Source organism: Pogona vitticeps, chromosome 1 (assembly GCF_051106095.1).
Source record: "Pogona vitticeps strain Pit_001003342236 chromosome 1, PviZW2.1, whole genome shotgun sequence".
In the NCBI taxonomy this organism is placed as follows: Eukaryota; Metazoa; Chordata; class Lepidosauria; order Squamata; family Agamidae; genus Pogona; species Pogona vitticeps.
Genome location: NC_135783.1, coordinates 19,516,354 through 19,543,521, shown reverse-complemented (window position 1 = coordinate 19,543,521; position 27,168 = coordinate 19,516,354). Strand labels below are relative to the sequence as shown.

Here is a 27,168-nt window from a genome sequence, read left to right as displayed (position 1 = left end):
TTAAAGCAAAAACAGTAAGGTGCAATAAAACCAGCTGTTAAATAATAAAACTGTAAAGGAGAGAAAGAGAGTGAGCCGTCCTCCACAGTCAAAGGTGCGGAAGGAGGAGCAGAGTGTGTAGAGGGGATACTAGTGGAGGTTGAGCAGGATGACGGGGAAATACAGTAACCTAGAGAAGTGTGTTTGGCTGACGATAGAGGGGAGGAGCTAGATTTGATTATATAGGAAGATATAACAGGGGACGAAAAGGCGGGAAGTTTCAGAGTGGTGAGAAGCCAGCCGGCTGATAAAAAGGATAGATCAGTGCAGATGGAATGGAGCATGGGCCAGGAGAGTTTCCTCAAGCTGCTTAAAGAATTTCCGAATCTGCAAGTAGATGGAGGATTGTTGCCGGGACCTCCTGATTTCTTTGCGCGGGGGCAAGAGGTAGACCCCTTGGAATGGACTGTGGTGGTTTACCCCCGCAATCAGCGTGAGGGGAGGAGGGTGATCCGTCCCAGTCCCTCTTTACTCCAGAGCCAGTGGGAGGGGGACTGGGCGAGACACCCCTGTTGTGGGACAGTTTGCGCAGTCAGAACCACACCGATTCGGCCTATGACAGACCGGGAGCGATTTGGGCCAGCCCCCCAGTGAGAAGAAAAGATAAAGAAATGAACACTCGATTTCGGAGTTATAAGTTGTTACCAGAGTTAAGTTTAATGGACCCCTTTGAGCCAGCCGAGTTTAGTTTGTTTACTAATAAAACTGATTCTGTTAGAAAAGAACAGCCTCCTGTCCTTTTTCCCACACTGTCAACGGAACCGCCACTGGCAGAACGAACCCGTATTCACAAAAACAAAGAAGAAAAACTGTTTTAAAAATTCCTGAAAATCAAGAGTAGTGACATTAACAATCAGGCAAATAACCAGGGAAATTCCTGGGGAAATAAATGAGGGACACACTAGAGACTATGTTTACTGTGTATTCAAAAGGAGGACTCCATCAATTCATGAAAGGTACTTTTGTCACAGCACATGATTTTCTTAACCTAGATATCTTGCATTTAATGTGCTTACTTTGCTATTGGTCATTAGTGGATAAGCATAGTTTTCATTCACCCATCTCACTGCTTAGACATACGTCTCTGAGGAAATCCCATTGTAGGAGAGAAAATGACCTAACATTTAGTCTGACCCTAAGTCTTTAGTTAATAGCAGAAACAGCCTACACTGGAAGCCTGGGGATATAATTCCACAAAAAAGTAAGGTTTTCTTCTGTCTGGGAACCAAATTTAATTTTACTTGACCGTTGTATGGTAAGCAGCACCTCCCAATAAGACCAGAACACTCTTTTATGCAATAAGGTGGGTCAAAAGCAAGAAAACAAAGAGATGATATTATTTCCTTTGGTTAGCTATTTTCAATCAATATAATTTCCCCAGATATGCTTGCTTCAGCAATCACTCTTGCAAATTACAGTAAGCTCATAGTTACCTTCTTGTTACTAGTTGCATCACAGAGATATCTAAATACAAGATATACAAGTGAGGAAAGTAATGTGTTGTGAAAAACAGATGTCCTTCCTCACTTGAGGAAGTGTCTCTTCTAGAAATGGGCTAAGTGTATCATCTAGAACCATAGACCCATATAATGACTGAATTGGACGTGGCCTATAAGGCCATTGAGTCAAACCTCCTGCTTAGTGCTGGAATCCGTCAAAACAGACCTGAGAGATGATTGTCTAATTTTCTCTTGAATATCTCCAGCATTGGAGAGCTCACCACCTCCCAAGGTAATTGGTTCCTTTGTCGTACTGCTCTAACAGTTAGGAAGTTTTTCCTGATTTGATTTAGTCTGATCCTCACGTGCTTGGAGTTTAAAACCTTATAATCCAAAAATGATACAGTGGTGCCTCACTTAACAAGTGCACCGTTTAACAACGAATCCGCATAGCGATCTATTTTTTTATATCACTAATGCAATCGCATTGCGATGTTCTGAATAGGCAAAACATCGCATTGCGATGATCGGTAAGCATTTCGCTTACCAATCTTCGCATTGCGATGTTTTTTAAACAGCTGATCGGCGGTTCCAAAATGGCCGCCGGGTGCCCAAAATGGCCACCGCTTACCGAGGGCGCGAAAATGGTGACGCTATGGAGGAACTTTGCTCAACAGTGAGTTTGGGAGCCATGTAATGCGTTCCTATGGCTTTTTCTGTTCTGTTTAACAATGTTTCTGCATAGCAGTGATTAATCCGGAACCGATTAACATCGCTATGCGGGGCACTACTGTGCTTAGAATCTGGTTTGGTAGCTAACTGGGGAATTATGGTGAGAGAGAAATATATTAAACCTCCCCCAGTCACATGCTGTAGTTTCAACAAAATTGGGGCACTCGGTGCCTGGTGTTAATGTTTTTTCCCTTAACTTGACATGATTAACTATGACTTATTTAACATGATGCTTAGTTTGGCCTAGAAGAGCTTGGAAGAATTAGTTCTCAGAATTCCCCAACCAGCACAGCTGGCCATGCCAAAAACTCTAATGTTTCCAAACTTTTTGTCCACATTAAGAAACTGCTGGCGGGATCAGAGGTTTGCTGCAGCTGGGGAGAAGGTTGTTACAGCCATGACAAGGAATGTGTAGTTACAGGCATAGGGAATGTGTGTTCAGCTGGAGCTCCAACCATGCCACATCATTAGCTATGAAGATGAGGGTTGATGGGTCCTGTCATCCAGCAACATCTAATGAAACACATATTCCATGGCCCTAAAAGTCTCTAAGCTGAGGAGGTGGGAATGTAATGACCAGAAGTGGTTTCCTGTCTTTCATAGATTATTGCTTTTCTCCTTGGATAGCAGGAGGCAAATAATTTTTTTTTACTATAAGAACATATATTTAATTGTTTTAATCTGCATGATTTGCAAGGTTAGCAGGGGGTAGCTTTTCTGCATGTAGGGCTGGCACTGCTTCTCCACTTCTTGCAGAGAACATGCACTGATTACACAGATGGTGCGCATAACTCTTGCCAACCTAGCAGTTCGAAAGCATGGAAAAATGTGAGTCAATAAATAGGGACCATCTCGGTGGGAAGGTAACAGCGTTCCATGTCTAAGTCGCACTGGCCATGTGACCACAGAAACTGTCATAGGACAAACGCTGGCTCTACGGCTTGGAGACAAGGATGAGCACCGCCCCCTAGAGTCGAACACGACTGGACTAAATGTCAAGGGGAACCTTTACCTTACACATAACTCTGCTATACAAACCACATCTCTATCAAGCAGATTACAACAGGAAACCTAGCAACACATGATGGGCCATTTGAGAAATGTCAGGGATGTTTATTAAATAATGATAAGGGAATAATTCATGTATGTGATATAACTACAATGCTGTCCTTAGAAAAAACGGTGGAGCTATATGTAGTCTGAAATCAATTCTGCTCCCCCCCATATAAATTATGTGACAATTTTGAGGAAAATTCAGATTAAAAGATGCACATTTCTTACATCCCCCCCCCCAATCTTACACCATTACAAGTATTAACTTAAAAAATGAAGGTTGGGGAGTGACTCCATCAAAGGTCTGGGGGGAAAAATCAGCCTCATTTTCATAGGACTGACGACAGTCTTGGGCCCAATTGACTCAGAATGGGCTCTTTTACCACCCCAGCCTTTCTCTAAACCAAGAGAGGACAACCTCTGACCAGCAGGACTGATCCAACCTGAACTGAAAGGATCTGGATCTGGCCTGCTATGGGCCTGGCAGATGTTCTTCCCCTCCATGAAACTAAAACCACGGTCTAAGCCCTGAGCCATGTGTAGCTCAGTTTCTAATTGAGAAAGAAATCTGCAGACAGTGGACATGTCTGATCTCCTGTCTGGGGTTAGAAATACCAGCAAGGGTCAAGAGTCGAGATTAGAGATGGCCATGAAGTGCTTCCACCGTCCATGTTCTTAAGCCAGCTGAGATGCAGAATGGGAGCCCAGAGCAGGCTTATTTGGTGGGGATCATACTTTGGCCAAGTTACTTTTCTAGCTACTACTTCAAGAATCCCCAGCCAGCAAGGCCACCCTGAGAACAGGGGTTTTTCCATGTGCAACATTTGTTCTGGCCTATTATCCCAATTTCTCCACTGATTCATTCCCCCCCCCAGGACCAAACAATGTTCTTCTTCTGATACTTTCTGATGCTTTTTACCTGACAGTACCTATACCTTTTATTCCCTCCTAAAATCCTTGTTTATTTTCTGTGTTGCTCTGCACCATAACACTTCTCAGTATTACTTTGTTGTTGTTGTTGTTGTTGTTGTTCTTGTTGTTGTTGTTGTTGTTGTTGTTGTTGTTGTTGTTGTTGTTGTTGTTTAGTCGTTGTGTCCAACTCTTCATGACCCCATGGGCCTCAGCATGGCCAGGCCCTCCTGTCTTCTCTCAGTATTACTAGTTGCTGTTATTGATTTGATTTGATTTATATACCGCCTGTCTAGCCAAAGGCCACTCTGTAATGAAAAGATGTCATCACCACCATCACGCCAGTAAAGGAAGTCCTTATTTATTGTAACCTCCAACAATGAGGGACGTGGTGGTGCTGCGGGCTAAACCACAGAAACCTGTGCTGCAGGGTCAGAAGACCAAGCAGTCGTAAGATCGAATCCACGCGACGGAGTGAGCTCCCGTCGCTTGTCCCAGCTCCCGCCAACCTAGCGGTTCAAAAGCATGCAAATGCAAGTAGATAAATAGGGACCACTTTGGTGGGAAGGTAACAGCGTTCCATGTCTAAGTCGCACTGGCCATGTGACCACGGAAGATTGTCTTTGGACAAAACGCTGGCTCTATGGCTTGGAAACGGGGATGAGCACCGCCCCCTAGAGTTGGACACTGTTACATAACAGCACTGATGTTACCTGTCTGTCATGGGTTTGGAGGGAAAGTTCCATCCTATGGGGAGTGGAAGGCGGGACATCAGGAGGAGGGGCTGTACTGTATAAATATGTGATGCCTGTGTGGTGAAGAGAAGATGCTGAGACAGACTGTGAGACACTGGGTTGGGACGAAGCAGCAGCTGGGGAGAAGAAGCTGTTGTGGGAGTCTGGGTGTCTGACAGGGTACTACTGTGTGTCAGAGTACCAGCCTGAAAGGTTCAGGGGTCTGTTGGTTAGCCAGAACTGATGGGTTCAGGGTCTGTGCTTTAAGTTAAAGGTTCTAGGTGAACCAAACTGTATGCTTGTGTGTGTGAGAATAAGCCACGTTACTTTATTTTATTCACCTGATTGTTTTATTTACCCTGTTTGTATTTAAAATAAACCTTATTCTTTTGTTGTTTAAAAATCCATCCCTGGTCTGTGTGACTTATTATAGGGAATGGTTGGTGGCAGCTTAGTAACTGTGTGATAGATCCCAGTAGGTCTGGGTTTGTCACATTGATTGGTGTCCAGCGTGTGGGATACGACTGGTCCAGTTGTCCAGCGGTCCAGCAAAGCCTTGGCAGGTGTGCCCAGAGCAAGGGGGGTCTAGTCAGGGACAGTCTGAGGCGCGTAGGTAATCTTCTAGGTGTACCTCACGGGGAGGTGCGCTAGTAGAAGAACGTGCCAACTGGGGAGACTTAGATTAAGGTGCTCTGAGGCAGCCTAGTTTTGGCGGGAAAACGCTGAGGCAAAACTGCGTAGCAACAGCGAGCTAGCTTGCCAGCTGAGAGGCCCAGCAGAGGGGGGTAGGCTCTGACTCGATACTGTTGCAATTTAAGTGCTGAAGAACAGCAGCAATCTCTAGGGAGAGCTGGTTCTGAGGCAAGAAGGAAAAAAAGTGGTCGTTTTATTTTGAGGCTTGACTTTTTAAAGCAGCCTGTTCTGAGGGGGGGTATGCCCTTGACTCGAAGCCAAGTAGCAGACATGAGTGAAGTGAAAGACCCCCAGATTGACCAAGGTTCTGAGGATGAATTTGGCTCAGTGCAAGGTGACAGCACAGGAGAGCAGAACCCAGAACTTAGAAAATTGATCCTAGCCCAACAGCATGAACTGAGGGTGAGGGAAATGGAGGAAAGATTAGAGAGAGAGAAAATGGCATTTGAATTAGAGCGAGAGAGAGAGAGAATGGAGAGAGAAGAAAGAATGGAGAGAGAGAAGATGGCGTTTGAATTAAGAAAACTGGAACTGATGAACCAGAACAATAATAATAATAGGGATTCTGAGGGAGGCCAACTGTCTAAGGCTGACCTGAAGAAATTCCCTGTGTACCACAAGGGAGATTGTCCTGAGGTGTTCTTTTCCTTAGTGGAAAGAGCGTTTGTGGACTTCTCAGTGAGGGAAACTGAGAAGATGACCATCATGCGTTCTTTAATCAGTGGTAGCCTGGCTGAGGTTTATGCCGAGATGCCTGAGGAACGGATGAAAGATTTTGCAGAGTTTAAAAAACTGGTGTTCGCAAGACATGGGATAAATGCAGAGCAGCTGAGACAAAGGTTCAGGTCCCTCACCAAGAAGCCAGAACAGACTTTTACCCAAGTGGGGGCCCAATTGGTGAGGCTGCTTGAGAAATGGCTGTCGCAGGAGGGAACAGAGACCTATGAACAGCTTAAAGACTTGATAGCCCTGGAACAGTTCTATTCAGTCCTGCATGGGGAATTGAAATTCCAGGTGAGGGAAAGGAAACCGAAATCTGTGGCAGCAGCCGCAGAGATCGCGGATTTTATCTCCCAAATAAGAAAGCCCTTGGGTGAGGGGAAATCTGTAGGTAAACCCAAAGAAACCTACAGCAAGTACTCTCAGGGACCAGGGAAAAGCCAGCAAGGGGGAGGGGCCCATGGTGAAGGGAAGCCCTCAGGCATGAAACCAAGCCCTCAGAATTTGGAGGGAAAACCCAAACAAGAGGAGAGAGAATCAAAATACACCAGAAAATGCTATTTCTGTCAGGGAAAGGGTCATCTGATCTCAGAGTGTGAGAAATTGAAGCAGCTAAAAGGAATGGTGCCTCAGAATTCTAGTGGGACCAAGCCAAAAGCTGTGTTCTGTGTCCAGAAAGAGCAAGGCTCAGTGTCACAGAGGGAGCCTGTTGCCATAGCTACTCAGTCTGGAACAGCTACCTCTGCTGATCAGGCTGAGGAAAATGGTCCTCTGGTGGAGGTAAAGCGCTGCTTGCTGATAAAAACAGATTCTCAGTTGTTTGAGACAGCAGGGGTGGACGTAGGAATACTTGACCGTCAGTATAGGGGGCTGCGGGACACTTGTTCCCAGGTAACCCTGTGCCATCCAGATATCATCCCTAGGGAGTTTATAATCCCAAATGAGAGCATGAAGGTGGCAGGGATTGAGGGGCAGGTAATCTCTCTGCCAGTAGCTGAGGTACCTGTCAACTTTCAAGGCTGGAGGGGAGCTTGGCGCCTAGCAATTTCATCGACTCTGCCAGCAGCCGTGCTCGTGGGAAATGACCTGGCTGAACATGTGAAACGGGTGCTAGTGATTACACGCTCACAAGCCACCACAGGGACAGTTCAGGGGGGTAATGATGAGCCAGAGACGGAAGCAGAGGGGAGTTCAGAAGCTGTGGTGGAAACCTTAACCACAGACAGCAGATTTGGACAGGAGCAGAAGGCAGACGCCACTCTCCAAAAGTGTTTTGAACAGGTGACTGACGCCCAGCTAGCACCTGAAACCCCAGTGAGATTTCTGGAGAAAAAGGGGATTCTGTATAGAGAGACCCTGAGGAATATCTCAAAAGGGGGAGATGGGATCAGGAGTCAGCTAGTGGTACCTGAAAAGTATCGCCCCATGATCTTACAAAGGGGTCACTCTGACATGTTTGCTGCACACTTAGGGGTGAACAAAACACAGCAGAGAATCACCCAGGATGACCCACAAGACGTTGTGACATACATAGACCCCTTGATGAATGACCTAGAGAGAAATCTAGAGCTGGCAGCAGAAAACCTGCAAGCTCAGAAGGTCAGACAGAAAACATGGTATGACCACAAAGCTAGGGAGAGGCACTTTGACCCAGGGGAGGAAGTGCTTTGGCTTAGGCCCTGCAGAGAGAACAAACTGCAGCTCAAATGGGCAGGACCATATAGGGTCATTTCCAAGATGTCAGACCTGAACTACCTAATAGAGCAGGAGGAGAACCAAGCAAGGAGGGTGGTTCACGTGAATGCCCTAAAACCCTACTACAGAGGGGAACAGAGGGTTTTATTCGCGATAAAAGCAGCTGAGAGTGAGGAAGCTGAATTACCCTTCTGGGAGGGTAGAGGGGAAGTAAAATACAACCCAGAGGAGGTAAAGATCAGTCCTGCACTCACCCAAGACCAGCAGCAAGAATTAAAAATGCTGCTTAATAAATATCAACAGGTATTTTCCAACAAGCCGGGGATAGTGAAGGGAGTGATGCATCGGATCCACACAGGGGATGCACCCCCGCAGGCAGTATCCCCATACCGAGTAACGGGACCCTATAGGGACAAGGTGCGGAAGGAGCTGGACGAAATGCTGAGGGAGAACATAATCGTCCCCTCTTCTAGCCCTTGGTCCTCTCCAATAGTCCTTGTGGACAAGCCTGATGGGAGCATTAGGTTTTGTGTTGATTACAGGAAGTTAAACCGTGTAACCACTCCTGATGCCTACCCAATGCCCAGGCTAGACAACCTGATTGAAACCATAGGGGGTTGTCGGTTCATCTCATCATTGGACCTGGTAAAGGGATATTGGCAATTAAGAATTGATCCCAGGGATCAAGAAAAGACTGCCTTTTGCAGCCCTTTTGGTCTCTATGAGTTTCGAGTCCTGAGCTTTGGTCTCAGAAATGCACCAGCCACATTCCAAAGGCTGATGGACCAGACCTTGGCAGGGCTCAATGACTTTACAGTGGCCTACATTGACGACATAGGGATCTTCAGTAATACCTGGGAAGATCACCTGATACACCTGGAGTTAGTGCTGCAGAGGTTAAGTGCAGCAGGGCTAACAGTAAAGGCCAGCAAGTGTCAGCTGGGTAGCCCAGAAATAAAATACTTGGGTCACATGGTAGGGGGAGGAATGATAAAACCCCTGGAGGCCAAAATAGAAGCTGTTCGTGATTGGCCTAGACCCAACACCAAGAAAAAGGTCAAATCATTTCTTGGGTTGGTGGGCTACTACAGAAAGTTCATCCCGAGGTTTAGCGAGATTGCGGCTCCGCTGACCGATCTGACGAGGAAGACGGCTGATGACCGCATCCCGTGGACCAGCGACTGTGAGGCGGCGTTCCAGAGGTTGAAGGAGGCGTTAATCAACTATCCTGTCCTGCGTGCTCCAGACTTCGACCGGGAGTTTATCATCTACACCGATGCGTCTAACAGCGGGGTAGGAGCAGTTCTGTGCCAAGAGGATGAGAATGGTGACCAGCATCCAGTGTCCTACCTGAGTAGGAAACTTCAAAAAGGTGAGAGACATTTGGCAACCGTGGAGAAGGAGTGTTTGGCCATAGTCTACGCGATCCAGAAGGCCAAGCCTTACATCTGGGGAAGACATTTTGTTCTGTGTACTGACCATTCACCATTGCAATGGTTAAAGACAATGAAAACCCACAATAGCAAACTTATGAGGTGGGCTTTAAACCTACAGGACTATGACTTTGAAGTGAAGGTGGTCAGAGGGTCAGTGAACTGTGTTGCTGACGCCTTATCAAGAAGACCTGAAGACTGAAGACGGCGAAAGAACATGGACTATATGTATATAATGAAAACAAAAAGCTAAAATGTACCTGGTTTTGAATTTGGTTGGTATTAATAAAGGTAAATTGATGTACTGTATATGGTAAAATGTTTAAATGCATATTTGCTATGCTTAACTTGGAATGTAAGTATATGTAAGTATAATATGGTAGGTATAATTGTTGTTGTGTGTTTTATACAGGTTGTTTTTTGGTGAAAAGCACCTTAGCTTTCCCCCTACAAAACAACTTATAAAGAGGGGAGGTGTTACATAACAGCACTGATGTTACCTGTCTGTCATGGGTTTGGAGGGAAAGTTCCATCCTATGGGGAGTGGAAGGCGGGACATCAGGAGGAGGGGCTGTACTGTATAAATATGTGATGCCTGTGTGGTGAAGAGAAGATGCTGAGACAGACTGTGAGACACTGGGTTGGGACGAAGCAGCAGCTGGGGAGAAGAAGCTGTTGTGGGAGTCTGGGTGTCTGACAGGGTACTACTGTGTGTCAGAGTACCAGCCTGAAAGGTTCAGGGGTCTGTTGGTTAGCCAGAACTGATGGGTTCAGGGTCTGTGCTTTAAGTTAAAGGTTCTAGGTGAACCAAACTGTATGCTTGTGTGTGTGAGAATAAGCCACGTTACTTTATTTTATTCACCTGATTGTTTTATTTACCCTGTTTGTATTTAAAATAAACCTTATTCTTTTGTTGTTTAAAAATCCATCCCTGGTCTGTGTGACTTATTATAGGGAATGGTTGGTGGCAGCTTAGTAACTGTGTGATAGATCCCAGTAGGTCTGGGTTTGTCACAGACACGACTGGACAAAAATTGTCAAGGGGAACCTTTACCTTTACCTTTACCAACAATGAGGGTGGAATCAGGTGTCAAGAAATGTTTTAGTGCTAGACTGTTAATTGGACAGAGTATCCTGATGAGCCCCAGGATCTCCCATCATCAAGCAGCAAAAAAGGATGCTAAAATAAATGCTGCATTGCAAAGACCTGTTGAAGCCCAGTAAATATTATAACTGCAATGATAACAACTTTGCTAACGCTAACTTCTGGTGGGAATACTTTGCAATATTTTATCGTGGGTCCCACACTTTATGTACATACTGACATCATATTTGTTTAACTCTAAAGAACAACTGTTTGTGCTGATGCAGTGCACAGGTAAAAGTATAAAGGATTGTCAGTATACTATATATGACATCAGATTTTGGAAGGTGAGTAAAAAAAAATACACATGCACAAACACAATCCCATTGCAACTAGGAGAGAAAAGAGATTTATCCTGAACTCTAGCACTACCTGCTGTTACAAATGTGAAACTGTAGCACAGATCTAGACCAAGCTCACACATCCAATTTTTTCTCTCTTTGCTACAGTTTTTAGCAGACAAAAAGTGGACTTTTTGTGCATCAGATCAAAACAGAGACATTAAATGTATTTTACCATCATTTTTTCTCAGTGGAAAAGCTTTACAAATGACTCTTATATCTGAGGAAATGGTCTTCTCCATGAAAACTTGCATTAAAATATCACAGTTAGCATTTTAAGTGCCACAATCTTTTTGTCATCTTTGTTTTCTTTCTTTCTTTCTTTCTTTCTTTCTTTCTTTCTTTCTTTCTTTCTTTCTTTCTTTCTTTCTTTCTTTCTCTGCCTTATATCTAGGAAGAAAAGGAACTTCTGGGCTTGTCAATTCAAATTTGGAACTATAGGGTGGGAGGGAAGAGAAAACTGAGAAAACTAACTTTATCCCTAACTACAGTAAGAGCAACTTTTCATTAAAAGGCAATGATCTGCCTTTAAAGGAAATTATTGATGTTATTATCATTATTCACACAGGCACATTATGTTCCTTATTCAGATCTCAGATTTCCTTTATTGGAAATGTGTCTGCACTTCATGTCCAGCATATTTCAGAGCATGTTCAGCTATTGCCGATTTTTCTGGTTCTTTCATGTTATTTGATTTTGGTGTGGATGCTGTGTTTTGTGGTCCCAATATATACCTGGCCACAACTGCAAGGTGTCCGGTATACTCCTGCAGTGGTGAGAGGGTCCCTTTTGTCCTCTGCTGACTGTTTTATTTTTGTGATGGGCCTGAATACTGTTTGTAGGTTGTGTTTTTTTCAAAAGTTTCGTGACCCCTTTGACGTATGGCAGAAGTACTTTATTTGTGGGTGGCTCTTTTTCTTCCTCAGTTCGGTGTTATTTTCTTGGCTTGATGGCTCTTGTGATTTCATTTTTTTGAATAGCCATTTGCCTGTAGGGCCCAATTCAGATTGTTGAGTTCAGTGCTGAGAAATTGAGCTTCACAGTTCCGATTTGCACAGTCTACCAGTGTTTTGATTATGCCTCTTTTTTGTCATGAGTGGTGGTTGGAGTTTTTTTGTAGGTGCCGGTCTGTGTGGGTGGGTTTCCTGTAGACCTTGTGTCCCAATAGGAGGTCAAGTTTGCGTATGACCATGACATTTAAGAAAGGGAGTTGTCCCTCTATTTCTTTTTCCATGGTGAATTGTATATTTGGGTGGATGCTATTGAGATGATTTTAAAATTCTTCACATTTTTCTTCACCATGGCTCCAAATTGCAAAGGTGTCATTCACATATCTGAATCAGACTGTAGGTACGAAGAGTGCTGAAGCCAGGGCCTGTTTTTCAAAATGTTCCATATAGAAGTTCGCTATAACTGGGCTAAGGGGGTTCCCCATGGCCACTCCATCTGTCTGTTCATAGAAATTCTTATCCTAAAGTAGCTGGTTGTTAGGCAGTGTTGGAAAAGGGCCATGTTGTCTTCTGGAAAGATCTGTTGGATGAGTGTCCGAGTGTTCATAATTGGTAACTTGGTGAATAGGGATACATCATCAAAGCTGATCAGTCTGTCCCTGGGGCTGAGTGTTAGGGTTTGGATCTTGTTTATGAAATGTCCTGAGTCTTTGATGTAGGATGAGGTTTGTCCATTGTGGGTCTGTAGGAGGGTGGCTAGGTATTTTGCTAATTCTTATGTCAGGGAGCCAATGGCACTTAAAATGAGCCTGAGTGGGATTGAGTCTTTGTAGATTTTGCGGAGTCCATATAATCTTGGTGGGAGAGCTTCTGTCTTGCAGATTCATTGAAGTGAATCATTGGATACCTATCCCACAGATAGGGGTCCTACTGTACTTCTCAGACTGAGTTTCCCCTCTCCTCCCCCCTCCTCCCAAGCATCTTATTGGGGAGCCATGGCCAATGGCCAATACATCAAGGTTGCCGCTAGTTGAAAAAGTTTGAGAATCAGTGCCACACAGCAAGGCAGGGATTCAGAGAGTTGCAGCCCAAAAGGTGAAATTTCCAAGCTCTGGCTGACTACATGATTTGCCTTTTTTTTTTTTTTTTTTGGACTTATATACCGCCCCATAGTGCTACAAGCACTCTCCGGGCGGTTTACAATTTAATTATACAAGCTATATGTTGTCTTTCATTTGCTAAGTAGTAGTTAGTTTACTTTTTTAGGAGAACATTGAGGATTTCCATGTCTGTTCTATCACTAGAAACAGCGAGATCTTACTCTGCTATATTCCTCATTTTAAGCACCACATTTTGATAGTATAGTATATCCTTTTTCTGTTTACATCGTTCCAGTTATTATATTACAAACACATTCCAGGTGCTCTTCTATTCCTGTACTTTAGGTAGCCATTTCTTCTCCAATCTGGGCATGCCTGTGATGTGCACATATGTGTGTTTATATTTATACCCCTAAATGTTTCTCCAGTTCCAGCAGGTTGACCTGGAAAAAGTGTCATCATAAATCATAATTTACTTGACGGCATATGATTAGTACTTTACTTCTAATATAACTTTACTACATTACATGTCCAACCTACATAGAAACTTTTAATTTCATTCTTAAAAGTGCTTGGGAAAGGAGAAATACTATCATACAATAGTACCTTGGTTTGCGAAACAGATCTGTTCTACGCGGTTACATAGTATGGAAATTTCACAAACAGAAATGCCAATTAAATTATGAAAGGGCGCAATGCGCCGTGGGAAAACCCCTGCGTAGTGCGAAAAAAAGAGAGAGAAAAACGTAAACCGGGGCTTTATTTCTTATGGATTTTGATTTGTTAACTGAAAATTACATAAACTGAGGCGTTCAGAAACCGAGATAAAACTATAGTTTATATTTCTAATTTTAGTCATCATGATTTTCTGACATTTTTCAGAATGAGAACACAAAGCAAGCTAATCATTGTAGGTCAGCCTAAAATATCTCTGGACCTCAGTTAGACAATGGTAGGAGAAGACATGAGTGAGCTTCCCTACTCTGTTTTTAGGAAAACAATGCAAAATAGAAACGATGAAGTACTTTGCAAATGAGGATTGCTATTGTAAAAAAAAAAATATGAAAACCAAGTCTTGAACCTATGTCCTGGTGGAACTACAAATGGTTGAATGTGGTTGAAACCTCTGGCACAGGGAGGCACCTGCCTCAGAGAACTGATTTTGGCTGTCATGACAGGGTGGACCATTACAATTTATTACTACAGTATAGCATTTTTACTGCTTGCAAAGGGGGGGAGGGTTGTCTTGATTCAGCCACAGGGACCAAAATAATTTGACTGGCCTTTGATGCTATGTGCTGAGGAGTGGCCGTACCCTGCATCAGAGATGGGAAAAGTGGCCATATTGTCTAACATGTAACTACTTCTATCTGTGTTCTCACCTTAAGTATGCAAATGTTCCTGAGTAGCCCTGAATTCCACGCACAGGGGACCAAGTCCTATTATATTCATTAGGACTTACTTCAAAGGAAACATGCAGAAATTGAACTGAGTATGTTTCAATAATGAATGAACTGAGCTACTCCTATCCTCGGTGGACGTTGTCCAGAGAAATGCTACTTAAGCCATCCCATCCCATTTCATTGCTTACAGCTTTGTCTATATGTGAATCCCAGGGTTCTGTATATGAAAAGTCTGATGTGATCAATAAAGAATTAAAACAACAAGTTCCTTGAAAAAAACCATTGCTTTTGATTCCTGGCTCCGGGCAGAGCACTGCTGACCAATGAAGCTAAAAGCAGACCCAAGGAGCTTGCGACCAGAGTTCACGAACAGGAGAGCAAACAGGGAGTTCACCGGGGGAGGCCAAGGGAGAGGCCCCTAACAATTTATTTTGGGTTCCTTTGGGTATATGTACAACTACATTTAAACTAACAAAACTAGAGGGAAAGGTATCCTAAACAAACATTTGAAAGTAAAAATAAGCTAGAAGGGATTATGGAGGGTGGAGACAATTCAGTTGTGGTTACCTGCAAAGTTTGTGCTATGTTTGTCTTTGTTCCAGAGTGCAAAAGGCTGTACTGTATACATGTAAGAAGTATAAACTGGTGGCACTGTTAGAAGAGAAAGTCAGAGCCCTGGAGCAGCGAGTGGCCATACTCAAGGCTATCAGGGAAGATGAAGCCTACATTGATAGAACTCTTGAGCAGCAGCAGCAGCTGTCAGAGGGGGCATTGCTGATGGAAGAAAACCAAAACATTGCCGTGGAGGAAAATGCTGTAGAAGCTACAAACATAGCGCAGGAACCACCATGGAAAAGAATCACAGTTAGGAGGAAAAGAAGGAGAAGGCACTCTTTCCCAGGGGAGCTACAAAATCACTTTCAGTTACTTGAAGAGTCTGCCAGACAGGATGCAGAGGAGACCCCCACAGGAGGACATGAGCAGGACTGAAGCACAGTAGAATGCAGTCGCTGAACCCACACCCTACAAAAGGAGAGTAGTTGTAGTAGGGGAGTACGTGGACCAAAATCTGCCAGGAGGATCCATGGACTTGCCAGGTATGCTGTATCCATGGAGGATGGATAAGGGAGGTGACGGAAGGATTGCCATCACTTATAAAACCTACAGATTCATACCCCTTTCTTCTTGTCCACATGGGAACAAATGACACAGCCAAGAGGGGCTACTGAGAAATCACGTCTGACTTTGAAGCTCTGGGAAGGAAACTCAAGGGCTTTGGGGCCCAGATAGTTTTTTCTTCCATCCTACCAGTGCTCAGAAGAGGAATCGAAAGAGAACAGAAGATCCTCTGGGTGAATGACTGGCTACGAAGGTGGTGTCGACGAGAGCGATTTGGTTTTTCGGACCACAGGCTAAGCTTCCTGACTCAGCAGCAGGAGGAGGAGTTTAGATAGACATAGATAGGGTTTTGAGACAGAGAGATTGAGAGTTTGGGCGGAAGAGTGGTGGTTGAGAGGGATAAAGGAGATAGTTTAAGAGTTAATAACATTGCTTGTTCTGCCAACACCTGTATCAATAAACAATTTCTATTTGGTTCTTTTAAAATGACATATGGCGTGGACCTTGATTATTAATAATAGGTATTGTTGATGAAATCAACTGGTGGCAGCTGAGGGGCACGTAACATGAGCTCATTGTTTGGTGAAACAATCAGGGGTCACGTGGGGATCATGACACTAGTCTCCCTCTATTCAGCACTGGTTAGGCCTCACCTTGAGTACTGTGTCCAGTTCTGGACACCACACTTCAAGAAGGATGCTGACAAATTGGGACAAGTTCAGAGGAGGGCGACAAGGATGATCAGGGGGCTGGAAACCAAGCCTTATGAGGAAAGGCTGAAAGAACTGGGCATGTTTAGCCTTGAGAAAAGAAGACTGAGGGGGTGATATGATAGCAATTTTCAAATATTTTAAAGGCTGTCATACAGAGGAGGGACAGGATCTGTTCTCAATTATCCCAGAGTGCAGGACATGAAACAATGGGCTCAAGTTAAAGGAAGCCAGATTTAGGTTGAATATCAGGAAAAACATCCTAACTGTTAGAGCAGTACAACAATGGAACCAACTACCTCAGGAGTTGGTGAGTGCTCCAACCCTGGAGGCATTCAAGAAGAACTAAGATAATCACCTGGCAGATATGCTTTGATTGTATTCCTGCACTGAGCAAGGGGTTGGACCTGATGGCCTTGTACGCCCCTTCCAACTTAACTTTTCTATGATTCTATGATAAGAACATTTGGATTTCAGTAGACATTCACCATTCAAATCAGCTAAAATAATACAGTATCCTACTGGTGGTCACAACTAGACTCAAGCCATTCAGTCGTTGACTAGTAAAACAATGTGTAAGTTAAATCAAGTCAATTAATCTTATCTAGCTGGGATTAGCAGTTAACCAATGTGTTTAAAAAGTAGGACAAAACCCAAACCAAATCAAATCTCTTTTTTTTTGGGGACCTGACACAAAAATAACACAAAGTTGGTACCAGTCTCACTTCCCTGAAAAAAAAACACACAATCAATTTCCTCCATTTAAAAAAAGCACAAGTGCAAAGGAATTCAGATTTGGACTGTAAGACAAACAGAGAAAGTTTAACAATTTCTCCAGCACCATTCTTCCCAATTAAAATCTCACCCTCAAAAGAAAACTACTTTCTATCAAGACAAACCATTGGGCCATCTAGGGAAGCCAAGGAGTGTTTTCTAGTACTCTCTGGAGATGCTGGGGATTGAAACCAGGGCTTTTTTTTTATGTAAAAGATGGGCTCTGTCACTGCTACAGCTCAAAGTTGCTATAGGCTGCAGATATTAATGTGTATCTTATATAGCAGCTACAAAAGAGCAAGATGACAAATCATCTTTGGGGAACCACCTATAGGGAAACGGGAGATGAGGCCCAAAGATACATTCATGTTAAGAACAAAGAAAAGAGGCAATCTTAACGGGGTGTTGTTTATTAAAATATAATCTCTATAACAATACCTTATTATACAAATATAAAAATGTGACACTCCATAGAAACACTTCCCTAACCCGGTCATGGTGATTAAAAGGTGATGGAAATTACAGTTCAGCACAATTCGGTGGCAGGGAAGTCAGGAAAGGCTGGAATCTCCAGACAACACACTCTACAAAACACAGGGAGGTTGCTACATACAAGGCTATCTTTTGCAGAACGAGAACAAGAAAACATTTCCTGCCTGGGAAAGATATCTGGGCTGCAGCTCAGATGAGTCCCATTCCTTCTTTCACAGCAGGATTTCAGAGTCTTCCAAAGAATCGTCTGCATACAAGAGTTCATCAGTCAATGTGCTTCCTACAGGGAGTGTGTTAGCTTGAGACCACAATATTCCATTCTGTGAAGTTGTGACTGGGAGCAGAGGCACATCTTCCGCTTCTGTTCTGCCCAGGTTGCCAAGCTGTTTCTCGTTCGCCCCACTTAAAATGTATCTGTCCGCCATCCCATGGCTTTCATGAATGTCAACGGTGACCACTGTAGTCTCTGGTCTTTGGGAGCAAGATGCTATGATGCAGTCAGGATCCAGGTCCGTGTCGATCTGGGGAAACTCAGAGTCTTCCACCAGCTCCTCTGCGCTCTCCTCCAGCAAGCTCGTGTTAATGTAAATAACGCTGTCAGGTTCGCTCGGAGAGGGTAAGCTCTCCAACAGCTTCTCTAGGCGAAGCTTCAGTTCTGAGAAGGTGGGCCTCTCTGCAGGATTTGCCCTCCAGCAGGAGTACATTATTTCATACCTGAAGCAACAAGAAGCATGCTCAGTTGGAACAGATTAATCACTGGTACCCGTAGCAGCCTCTTCCCAAAATAGATTACGTCTGACATTGAGCATTTTTAAATACGAGGCTAAGATAGTCCTCTGCCAGCAGGAATTCAATTCTTAATTTAACTGTTGCTGCTACTCGCTGAGATGTTTCTGGCTGGTTCAATATAATTTTATTTTATTTTTAAATTTTTAAATATTTAAACATTTTGGTTCTGTTTGGCTGGTTTTTCACCAAAGCGGTGGAAGTGACCTAACAAGCAAAACCAGTTATCTATTACAACTTCCTACCAAGACAGGGAAATACACCGATCTTCCACCCTGAAAGGCAATTACTTAGCCTCTGCTGAAAAACATCTAGCTAAGGAATGACTGCTCCACTGGCTGTCACACTGCCTCTTGTTCATCTCTATTCCTGGCTAAGCACATTTCATTCTTTCAGTTTTTTCGGACAGCCTGGTTCTTAGCATGATTCAGGTGAAGTGATATAACAGTTCATAACATCAGTACTTGCCTCTTTTTTATCTAGTCTGTCAGTTTTCTATGCTGCAGGAGGGAATTTTTGCCCTCTGGATTTTCTATTGCTTATGAACCCATTTTGAGCCTTGAGTAGGGGAGCAACTCTGGACATCTCTACGTTTCACAAAGGATGAGGTCGTCACATGCCTTCAAGCTTGCAGAGAACCTGTTTCTGTATCATTCAGTGTTCTAGATGCTGCAGGGCTACGACTCCTATAATCCTCTCACCATGGGCCATGCTCATTGGGACTTCTGGAGTCCTAAGCATCTGTGGGGCCAAAATCTCTCTAGCTGTGCTCTACCCAGACTTTGAGAGGAAAGGACAGAGAGATTTCCATAGAACTCAGTGGGATTTATGTCCATTCCAAACCTACCAAGACATGGGTCCTTTGGTTCCTGGGACATAATACACTTGTAGCTCTATAGCACAGTGGCTTGTAAATCAGTGGTTCCCAATCTAGAGTTCCTAGATGTTCCTGGACTACAACTCCCAGAAGCCCTTGCCAAGACAGCTAGCAGTGAAGGCTTCTGGGAGTTTTAGTCCAAGAACATCTGGGGACCCAAGGTTGGGAACCACTGCTCCAAATGTTACAAAGCAGTAAGCCAAGGACAGAGGGACCTAAGATAGAAGGGCAAAGCAGACTTCATATCTTTCCATTTCCCAAGCTGGCAGACTGCAGACATAACAACTGTCTCAGGCCACAGTGCTCTGCGTTAACACCAGTAGTGTACACATTTGCAGTTTTGGATGGCAACTCCCAGGACTGCAGAATCAATACCCAATTACTACATCTACAGTGAGATAACATACAGAATACTTACAAGTCATCTAAACAGTCATCTGGCTGCTTTAACCTGTGTCCCTCGAGAAGGTAGTCATAGATTTCATGGTTCTGCACTCCCGGATATGGAGTCATCCCTCGGGTTGCTATCTCCCACATTGTAACACCAAAGGCCCACTATAACAGAGACAGACATACTCAGATAACATTGCAGAAAGGCTAAATCGATTACCTGGGAAATAGACTTCCCCCAAGGCCATACTCCCCATGCACATGCTCTTTCCCAACGTATGCTTCTACAGATGTATTCAATTACCACTCCCATCATCCTCAGCCAGCATAGGATAAATGGAGCTGGAGCATAAAGCACTGGGGAAGGCTTTCACCTTGTGCATGTTTATGTCTGGGTTGGCATGCAGAGAATTGGGCCATACTTCCTTGTTAAATATCACACTTTTATTTCATTTCTGGAGCATTTGATATTACTATAGGAGAACAAAGATCTGCCTAGAAGTTGCCCATGCAATAGCCAGAATCCTATTGGTTAGTTATGCCAGTGTATGTGCAATGACATAAACTGCAGTGGCAAATGGCTGCTAGTTAATGAGTCACCGAGGTAATGAATAAATTTTCTTCATCACACACACAAGGTGACAAAGTTAGTAATCATTACACTTGCCATCATATAAGTCTTAGCAATAAATTATCATTTATTAACGCTGGTTGCGTTCTTAGCATGTGCCAAATGGCACAATAAAGCACACATATAAAAATGCAACAGCATCTCAGTAAGGAGCAGTGAGTGGCCACCAACACTTAAGCAATTTTCCTTATGTAACTATAGGCCCGTCGCCAATGTCTCCTTCCTGAGCAAAGTGGTAGAGAGGGTGGTGGCTGATCAGCTCCAGGTCCTTTTGGATGAAACTAATGCCCTGGATCCATTCCAGTGGGGCTTCAGGCTGTACCATGGCACAGAAATGGCATTGGTCACCCTTTTTAATGACCTCCTGAGGGAGGCCGACAGGGGCAAAACGTTTCTGTTGCTCCTCCTCGATATCTCAGCCACGTTCGATACCATTGACCACAGTATCCTCCTGGGGAGGCTCTCCGAGTTGGGAATTGGTGGTCTGGTGCTTGTCTGGCTCCGATCCTTCTTGGAGAACCATCCTCAGAGAGTACAGCTTGCGGAAAGTGTATCACCCCTGTGGAGTCTCAATTGTGTGGTTCAGCAGAACTTGATTATCTCCCCAATGCAGTTTAATATCTATATGAGGCCACTGGGTGGGGTCATCAGGGGGTGTGGAGCTTCATGTCATCAGTATGTTGATGACACCCAGCTCTATATCTTTTTTTTCCAACAGTGGATGCTGTTCCATCCCTTCAGCGCTGCCTGGAAGCTGTACTGCAATGGATGCAGGAGAATGGACTGAGGTTGAACCCAGACAAGATGGAAGTCCTGAGGGTGGGTGGCCCCAACATCGGTGGTTTGGAAAATTCCCTCTCTTTTGGGGGTCTATCTGGAACCGGCACTCACCATGGAAACCCAGGTAGCGTCAGTGGTCTGCTTCGCCTATTTCCATCTCTGGCAGATTGTCCTATCTTGATGTTGGGGCGCTCACCACTCTGGTCCATGTGCTTGTAATCTCAAGATTAAACTACTGTAATGCGCTCTGTGTGAGGCTACCTTTGAGATTGATGTGGAAGCTTCAAATGGTGCAGAATGCAGCCGCCAGACTTCTCACTGGGGTGAGAAAATGTCAGCATATTTCCCCCACTCTGGCTGCCTTGCATTGGCTGCACATTCATTTCTGCATTGATTTCAATGTGTTAATGATGACATATAAAGCCCTAAATGGTTTAGGACCTCGATATCTAGCGGAACGCCTCCTCCTACTTAGATCTACCTGTATCACTCATTCTAGCCAAGATAGGCGGCTGAGGGGCCAACACCGAGGGAAGCCCGGACAGAAAGAACAAGAAACCAGGCCTTCTCAGCAGGGGTCCCTCACCTCTGGAACAGTCTACCCGCAGAAATCTGTCTGGCTCCCTCGCTGGGTGTTTTTAAGAGCAAACTTAAGACCTGGTTTTTAGTCAGGCCTTCCCTCCTGTTATCACCTAATCTATCCTTTGCCATCTTGATTTATATTAATACTGTTGTTTTTCTTTTAAATTGCTTTTACTTTTATGTATTGTTGTTAGCCGCCCAGAGTAGACTTTGGTCTAGATGGGCAGGGTATGTATAAACAAATAAACAAACAAACAAACAAATAAGTGTAAGTCATCAATAGGATTCAGGCAATTATTTTGCAAATCATTTTGTCTCTCCAAAAGTAATGTGTGATAGGTAACATCACTACTTCCCAATATTACTTTTTTCTTCCAAGGTCTGGAAACTGAGTATCTTCAAACAGAAAACAGTTCTCTATCAAGCAGGAACTGTGATCATCCTATCTTTGGTAAAAGAGCAGGTTTTGCCCTGCCCCATAACTAAGAGAACCAAGGGCAGACCAGCAATTAGTATTTAGTAGAAGTTTCAGAAAGCAGAGTTGTACCTTACTTGACAGTAATTAAGGCAGCTTTGTGTGTTTGTTTTTTAAATAATCAGGGCACTATGAAATTAAATAGCTTAAATATAAATATAGTGGCCAGAAGCCTGTTGCCTATGCAAGCATGTTAAGGGCGAATGCAGAAACGATAGTAGCTGTTTTCTGGGCTGTCCATTATATCTCTGGGTCTTATCCCAGATTGCACAGCTGGCCATTCTATGGGAAGCCCCGGATGTGCACAAACACACTTCTGCATAAGAAAAATCAGGCGTGGCGTTAACCCTTATTATGTTAAATAAGTCATGCATTATTCATGTTTTATGCTGATGTGGTTGAGAGGTGGGGCCACTAGAGATATTAAAAGGCGGAGCCAGAGAGGAGGAGTTTAGTTTACAGTCTGGGTCTGAGTCTGATGGGAGAGAGAGAGGGAGTTAGTTTGGGAATCTGAGGAGTGATTAGGCTGAGGAGTGAATAATAACCAGTAAGATAATATAGAAGATTGTTATTGATGCTTGATGAACCTGAAGAAGATACTTATGAATTATTAATAGAAACATCTGTAATCAATAAACTTGTTTTATTCAAAAGACAGTGATGATTGGACCTTTGTCTTTCCTAAGTAAAGTATGTTGATATAGAAATCAGCTGGTGGCAACATGTGAAAAGGTGTTTCTTGGTTTGCCTTCGTGAGCTGTCTGTTCTGGGGAGACAAACAGGGGCCACAAAGGGGCAAACGTCACACAAGGTAACTCTCAACTTGGGTTGCCGAGTGGAGAACACAGAGACCAAAATGTTTCAAATTAGGATATATATTCTTCCAATCCTGCATTAACTAGTTTTCATTCTGGAGTCTGTTTCTAACATTAAAAGGGGAGAAACATCTCCTAGTTTACATACCACATCACTTTTGGTTGTGTAGACTCTGTCGGCGAGGCTTTCGATCGCAATCCATTTCACTGGCATCTTCGCAATGCGCCCTTGCCGATAATAATCCCCGCTGTAAATTTTCTTGGATAAACCAAAGTCCGCTACACACACAGTCATGTCGTCCCGTAGCCTGCACATTGAATTTAATGTACAATGTTAATAGACTTGGGAGGAGAGAGACAAAGATGGGAAAATAAGTGCTTCTAATGGCCATCAACCTAGATTTTCAAAGGAGAATACACAAATTCATGGAATATGTAAGGTTATTATCTGTTTACTGGTCATGTTGGCTGTGTTAGAGGACATGCTCTGCACATCAGTTACTAGGACGCATGAGGAAGATGCTTTGTTTATGGCCTTCCCTTAGGTACCTGTTGGCCATGATGGGAATGGGATGCTGTGTACTCTTTACCCAGCATGGGTCTCCTCTTCTTATGTCTTACATATATCAATCACAGCATAGATGCTTCTGGAGAAAGCGCAGGCAGGATTAGATAGCTTTCAACCCAGCGTGGGTTTCCCACACAGAACCTTTAGAACACAGAGAGATATGAAAGGATCCGCGATTTCTAAAAGCCAATGTGCAGGATCTTCTAAAGAAAACCACAATCGCAGAGAAAGCCTTCAAAGTTAAAAGAACCCTTTAATTTTGTAGCTCGGATACACGGTTAGTGACTTTTGAAGTGCTCCAAACTAATAATTTGGACTGGGGTCTCCTGGCATGACGATAGCGTAATTATTCTGGATGTGTTTGTCATCTCCTCCAAGTAACATTTTAAAGTTGAAATGCAAAAAAAAGAGGGTTTGCTTGGTTGCAGACTCTGAGCAAGACTGCAGAATCTGATTTCCCCTTACATTACAATTACAACCTCTGAAAATGAAGCTGGGCTGTTCTATTTTGAGTAGAAAAGGAAAAAGGGCATAAACTCACATGCAGTTTCGAGCAGCCAAGTCTCTATGGAGGAAGTGTCTGTTACTGAGGTACTCCATTCCTAGTGCAATATGGACCATAAACTTCAGTAAGTTCTGCAGTGGTACATACTAGGGATGGGGAAAATGAGAAAAAAATTATATCCAATTTATCATATTGGAAATAAATGATCACAGTGAATAATAACACATAAAAATAATGAAGCTCACACATGCAGGTCACATTAAGTGGACTTAAAGCTGTGGGCTGAAGAAACAGCCTTAGGGAACCATACATTTGTCTACCCTACATAAAAAAGTAATGAAGTTACTTTCATGGATTATACTACTTTTCTTTTGTATGACAGCTTTTAAGGTCACTCACAAGTTATTAAAAGACAAACTGACTAAAATCACAATAAATTCTGACATTAAAAATCAATGAAACATGACAGTGTTAAAAGAATTCATTAAAATGGTTAAAAACACCTTTAAAACACACAAAAATAGTGTCTAATACTCAAGATCAAAATCTGTCCATATAATTGTTGAAAGCACACCTAAAACAGATGGCCATTACCTGTTGAATCACAATTCATCGAAGCAGAAGCAATGTGGTTTGTCTATCAATGCACTGTGCCCACTGGGATTCTCACTAGGGCCAAGAAATATAGAACTGTACAGTCGTGCCCCACTGGACGATTACCCCGCTCTACGATGAATTCGCTTTACGTTGATGTTTTGCAAAACGATGTTTTAAATGGGTTTTTTTCGCTGTGCAATGATCGGTTCCCTGCGTCGGGTTTCAAAATGGCCACCAGCTGAAGAAAATGGCCCCCCACTGTTTTCTAGGACGGATTCCTCGCTTTACAGGCACCGAAAATGGCCGCCGTATGGAGGATCTTCGCTGGACGAGCAGGTATTCAGCCCATTGGAACACATTGAACGGTTTTCAATGCGTTTCAATGGGTTTTTTATTTCGTTTGATGATGTTTTCGCTTTACAGCGATTTCACTGGAACGAATTAACATCATCAAGCGAGGCACCACTGTACATGAAATTCTAGCTGGCTGAATAAGCTCAGTGGGATAGACATCAGGCTGTGGAACCAGAGACTGGGAGTTCAATTCCCCACTGTGCATCCTAGAAGAGCCAGCCTGTGTGACTTCGGGCAAGCTGCCCAATCCTAGGGCATTACCAGAAGAAGGGAAGGGTCAACTATTTCTGAGTATTGTCTACCAAGAAAACCCTGAAAAGTCAGAATTGATTTGACAGCACGAATAATTACTACACGAAACCCTCATCACAATGCTATTTCTAATCACAGTGCCCACTCAAATCCTCACTTTTAATACACTGGAATTCTCATGGTATCAGAAACCATCCCACAATTCATTTAAAGCACAAATTAAAACATTTTAAAAACAACATCCTGGTGCACGTAGGGTAAAAAGAAATTTTCCAAATGCTGAAAAACAAGTCAGCCTCTTGTTGTTGGGTGAATGATCCGAGGAATGTATCTTGCTTGTTTTTAGTAGTGGGAGAAATGTTGTTCCCTTTCCGTCCTTACACAAGGGCTGAAAGAATAAGGCTGTCTTTGACAGCTCCCAATTACATGCAAAGACATCATTTAATTTTCCACTTGTTTGCAGCTCAAGGAGATGCGTATGCTGAGCCCTGAATAGCTTCATTGTTTCTAGCTGTTCAACAAAATAATCATTGGTTTACAGCAGGATCTTATTGTTGTTTTTAATTTTCCTTCATTAAAATAAAGATGGGAAATAAAGTGAAACCATTCAATTTCTTTCTTTTTTTCTTTTTCTTTTTTTTACAAAAGAGAAGCTCATCAATAAATGGGATGACTACCTTGTCACTGAAAGGGAATTTGTGGACTTGTCCTAGGTTAATAATGCTCTTCCATGGGAAGAACCAATGGAAACAATAAAACCACAGAAAATAGGAACGCCATCTTTTCTGGGGCTGTCCTTTCCAGAACAATTAAAGTCTTTTTCTACTGTTCCAGCACAAGACTGACAGTATCCATGTATGACATGAGGAGAAAGATCACAATCTGTGGAATTATAGAAAATAGGTCCAGAAAGCTGTCACACTTCCCACAATCAGATGTTTACATCCAATGTGCTTTTTGAGCACATTCTAGGTTCATTTTTTATCTAGCCTATCGGGCTGATGGACAGTGGCCTTTATTGTCCACTGTCAATGTGACACAACTCAATAACAATAGAAGGTCAAGTGATGACAATTTGGCAAAAGCACAGAAGAATGGACTGACAGTCTATGACTTACGTAATAACTTATCATCACACTCTGCTAGGCATATGCTCCCATTTGTTCATAATTCCAGATCACTACTACTTTATCTCTTCCTTCCTTCTTTCCTTTCCTTTCCCCTTTCCCCTTTCCCCTTTCCCTTTTCCCCTTTCCTTCCTTCCTTCCTTCCTTACAGACAGACAGACAGACAGAGAGACAGAGAGACAGAGAGACAGACAGACAGACAGACAGAGAGCCACCCTGCCTCACTTTAAGAGGTACATGAACATTCTTGAATCAGCTTATCTCCTATGTTGGAGGGCAAACAGTAAGTAGTTATACAGTATCCTTCTAGGTCTTGGATTTGGCCTCAACCAGAGTTGGGAAAAGGTATAATTAAAATAAATTAAAATTTTGCCAAATTGTCCACTACTCTCTGAGATAATAAACTCTCTTGTTGAACAATCTGCGCTGCTAGTAAGTTCTTATTAACATGTAATGAAAATCGTTTTAATATAAAACTGATAGTTTTTTGAGGCAACCTGCACAGATTAGTGTGTGTGCACAAACGGGGCGGTATATAAATCAAATAAATACGTAAGTGCGTACATACATAGAGATCTTAATGTGTAGAGGGACAACTGGGTCCCTTAATCCCTTGCAGCTCCCGTGAATCTTAACCACTTCTACAAATTTCCCTCTTTTTCTGACTAACAGGCGTTTCTTCAGAAACAGACTTGGTGAGGCACAAGTGCATGCTCTGAAATCTTCTGAGGACTTGGATTTTTTGGCTACAGTTTCCTGGAAATTCTGGGAGCTACAGTATAATGAAAGAAAATCCCATGCCTAGCGCTGACAGAGAGGGAAGGAGACTAGATACTCCTTTCTAGATATGGTGAGTTTACCCATGTAGGAAGGGACTGAACAACACTTAAAAATTCAAAATGAAGCAAGTGTTGCAGATTTCAAACTTCATGAGATATTACATGTGTAC

The 27,168-nt window shown here is 43.3% G+C and overlaps 1 protein-coding gene across 4 annotated transcripts in view; it reads right to left on the bottom strand.

Moving 5' to 3' along the window:
• Nucleotides 1-17,382: 17,382 nt before the first annotated feature.
• Nucleotides 17,383-27,168, bottom strand: part of MERTK (MER proto-oncogene, tyrosine kinase) — an 81,102-nt gene continuing 71,316 nt past the window's right edge. For all 4 annotated transcript variants that reach the window (XM_072988883.2, XM_072988881.2, XM_072988880.2 and 1 more), the window contains exons 16-19: nucleotides 23,926-24,035; nucleotides 22,965-23,124; nucleotides 19,562-19,698; nucleotides 17,383-18,194 (exon numbers count right to left, since the gene is read on the bottom strand). In XM_072988883.2, coding sequence (XP_072844984.2) covers nucleotides 17,693-18,194; nucleotides 19,562-19,698; nucleotides 22,965-23,124; nucleotides 23,926-24,035 — 909 coding nt within the window. In that variant the 3' untranslated portion in view covers nucleotides 17,383-17,692. The remainder of the gene's footprint in view (nucleotides 18,195-19,561; nucleotides 19,699-22,964; nucleotides 23,125-23,925; nucleotides 24,036-27,168) is intronic.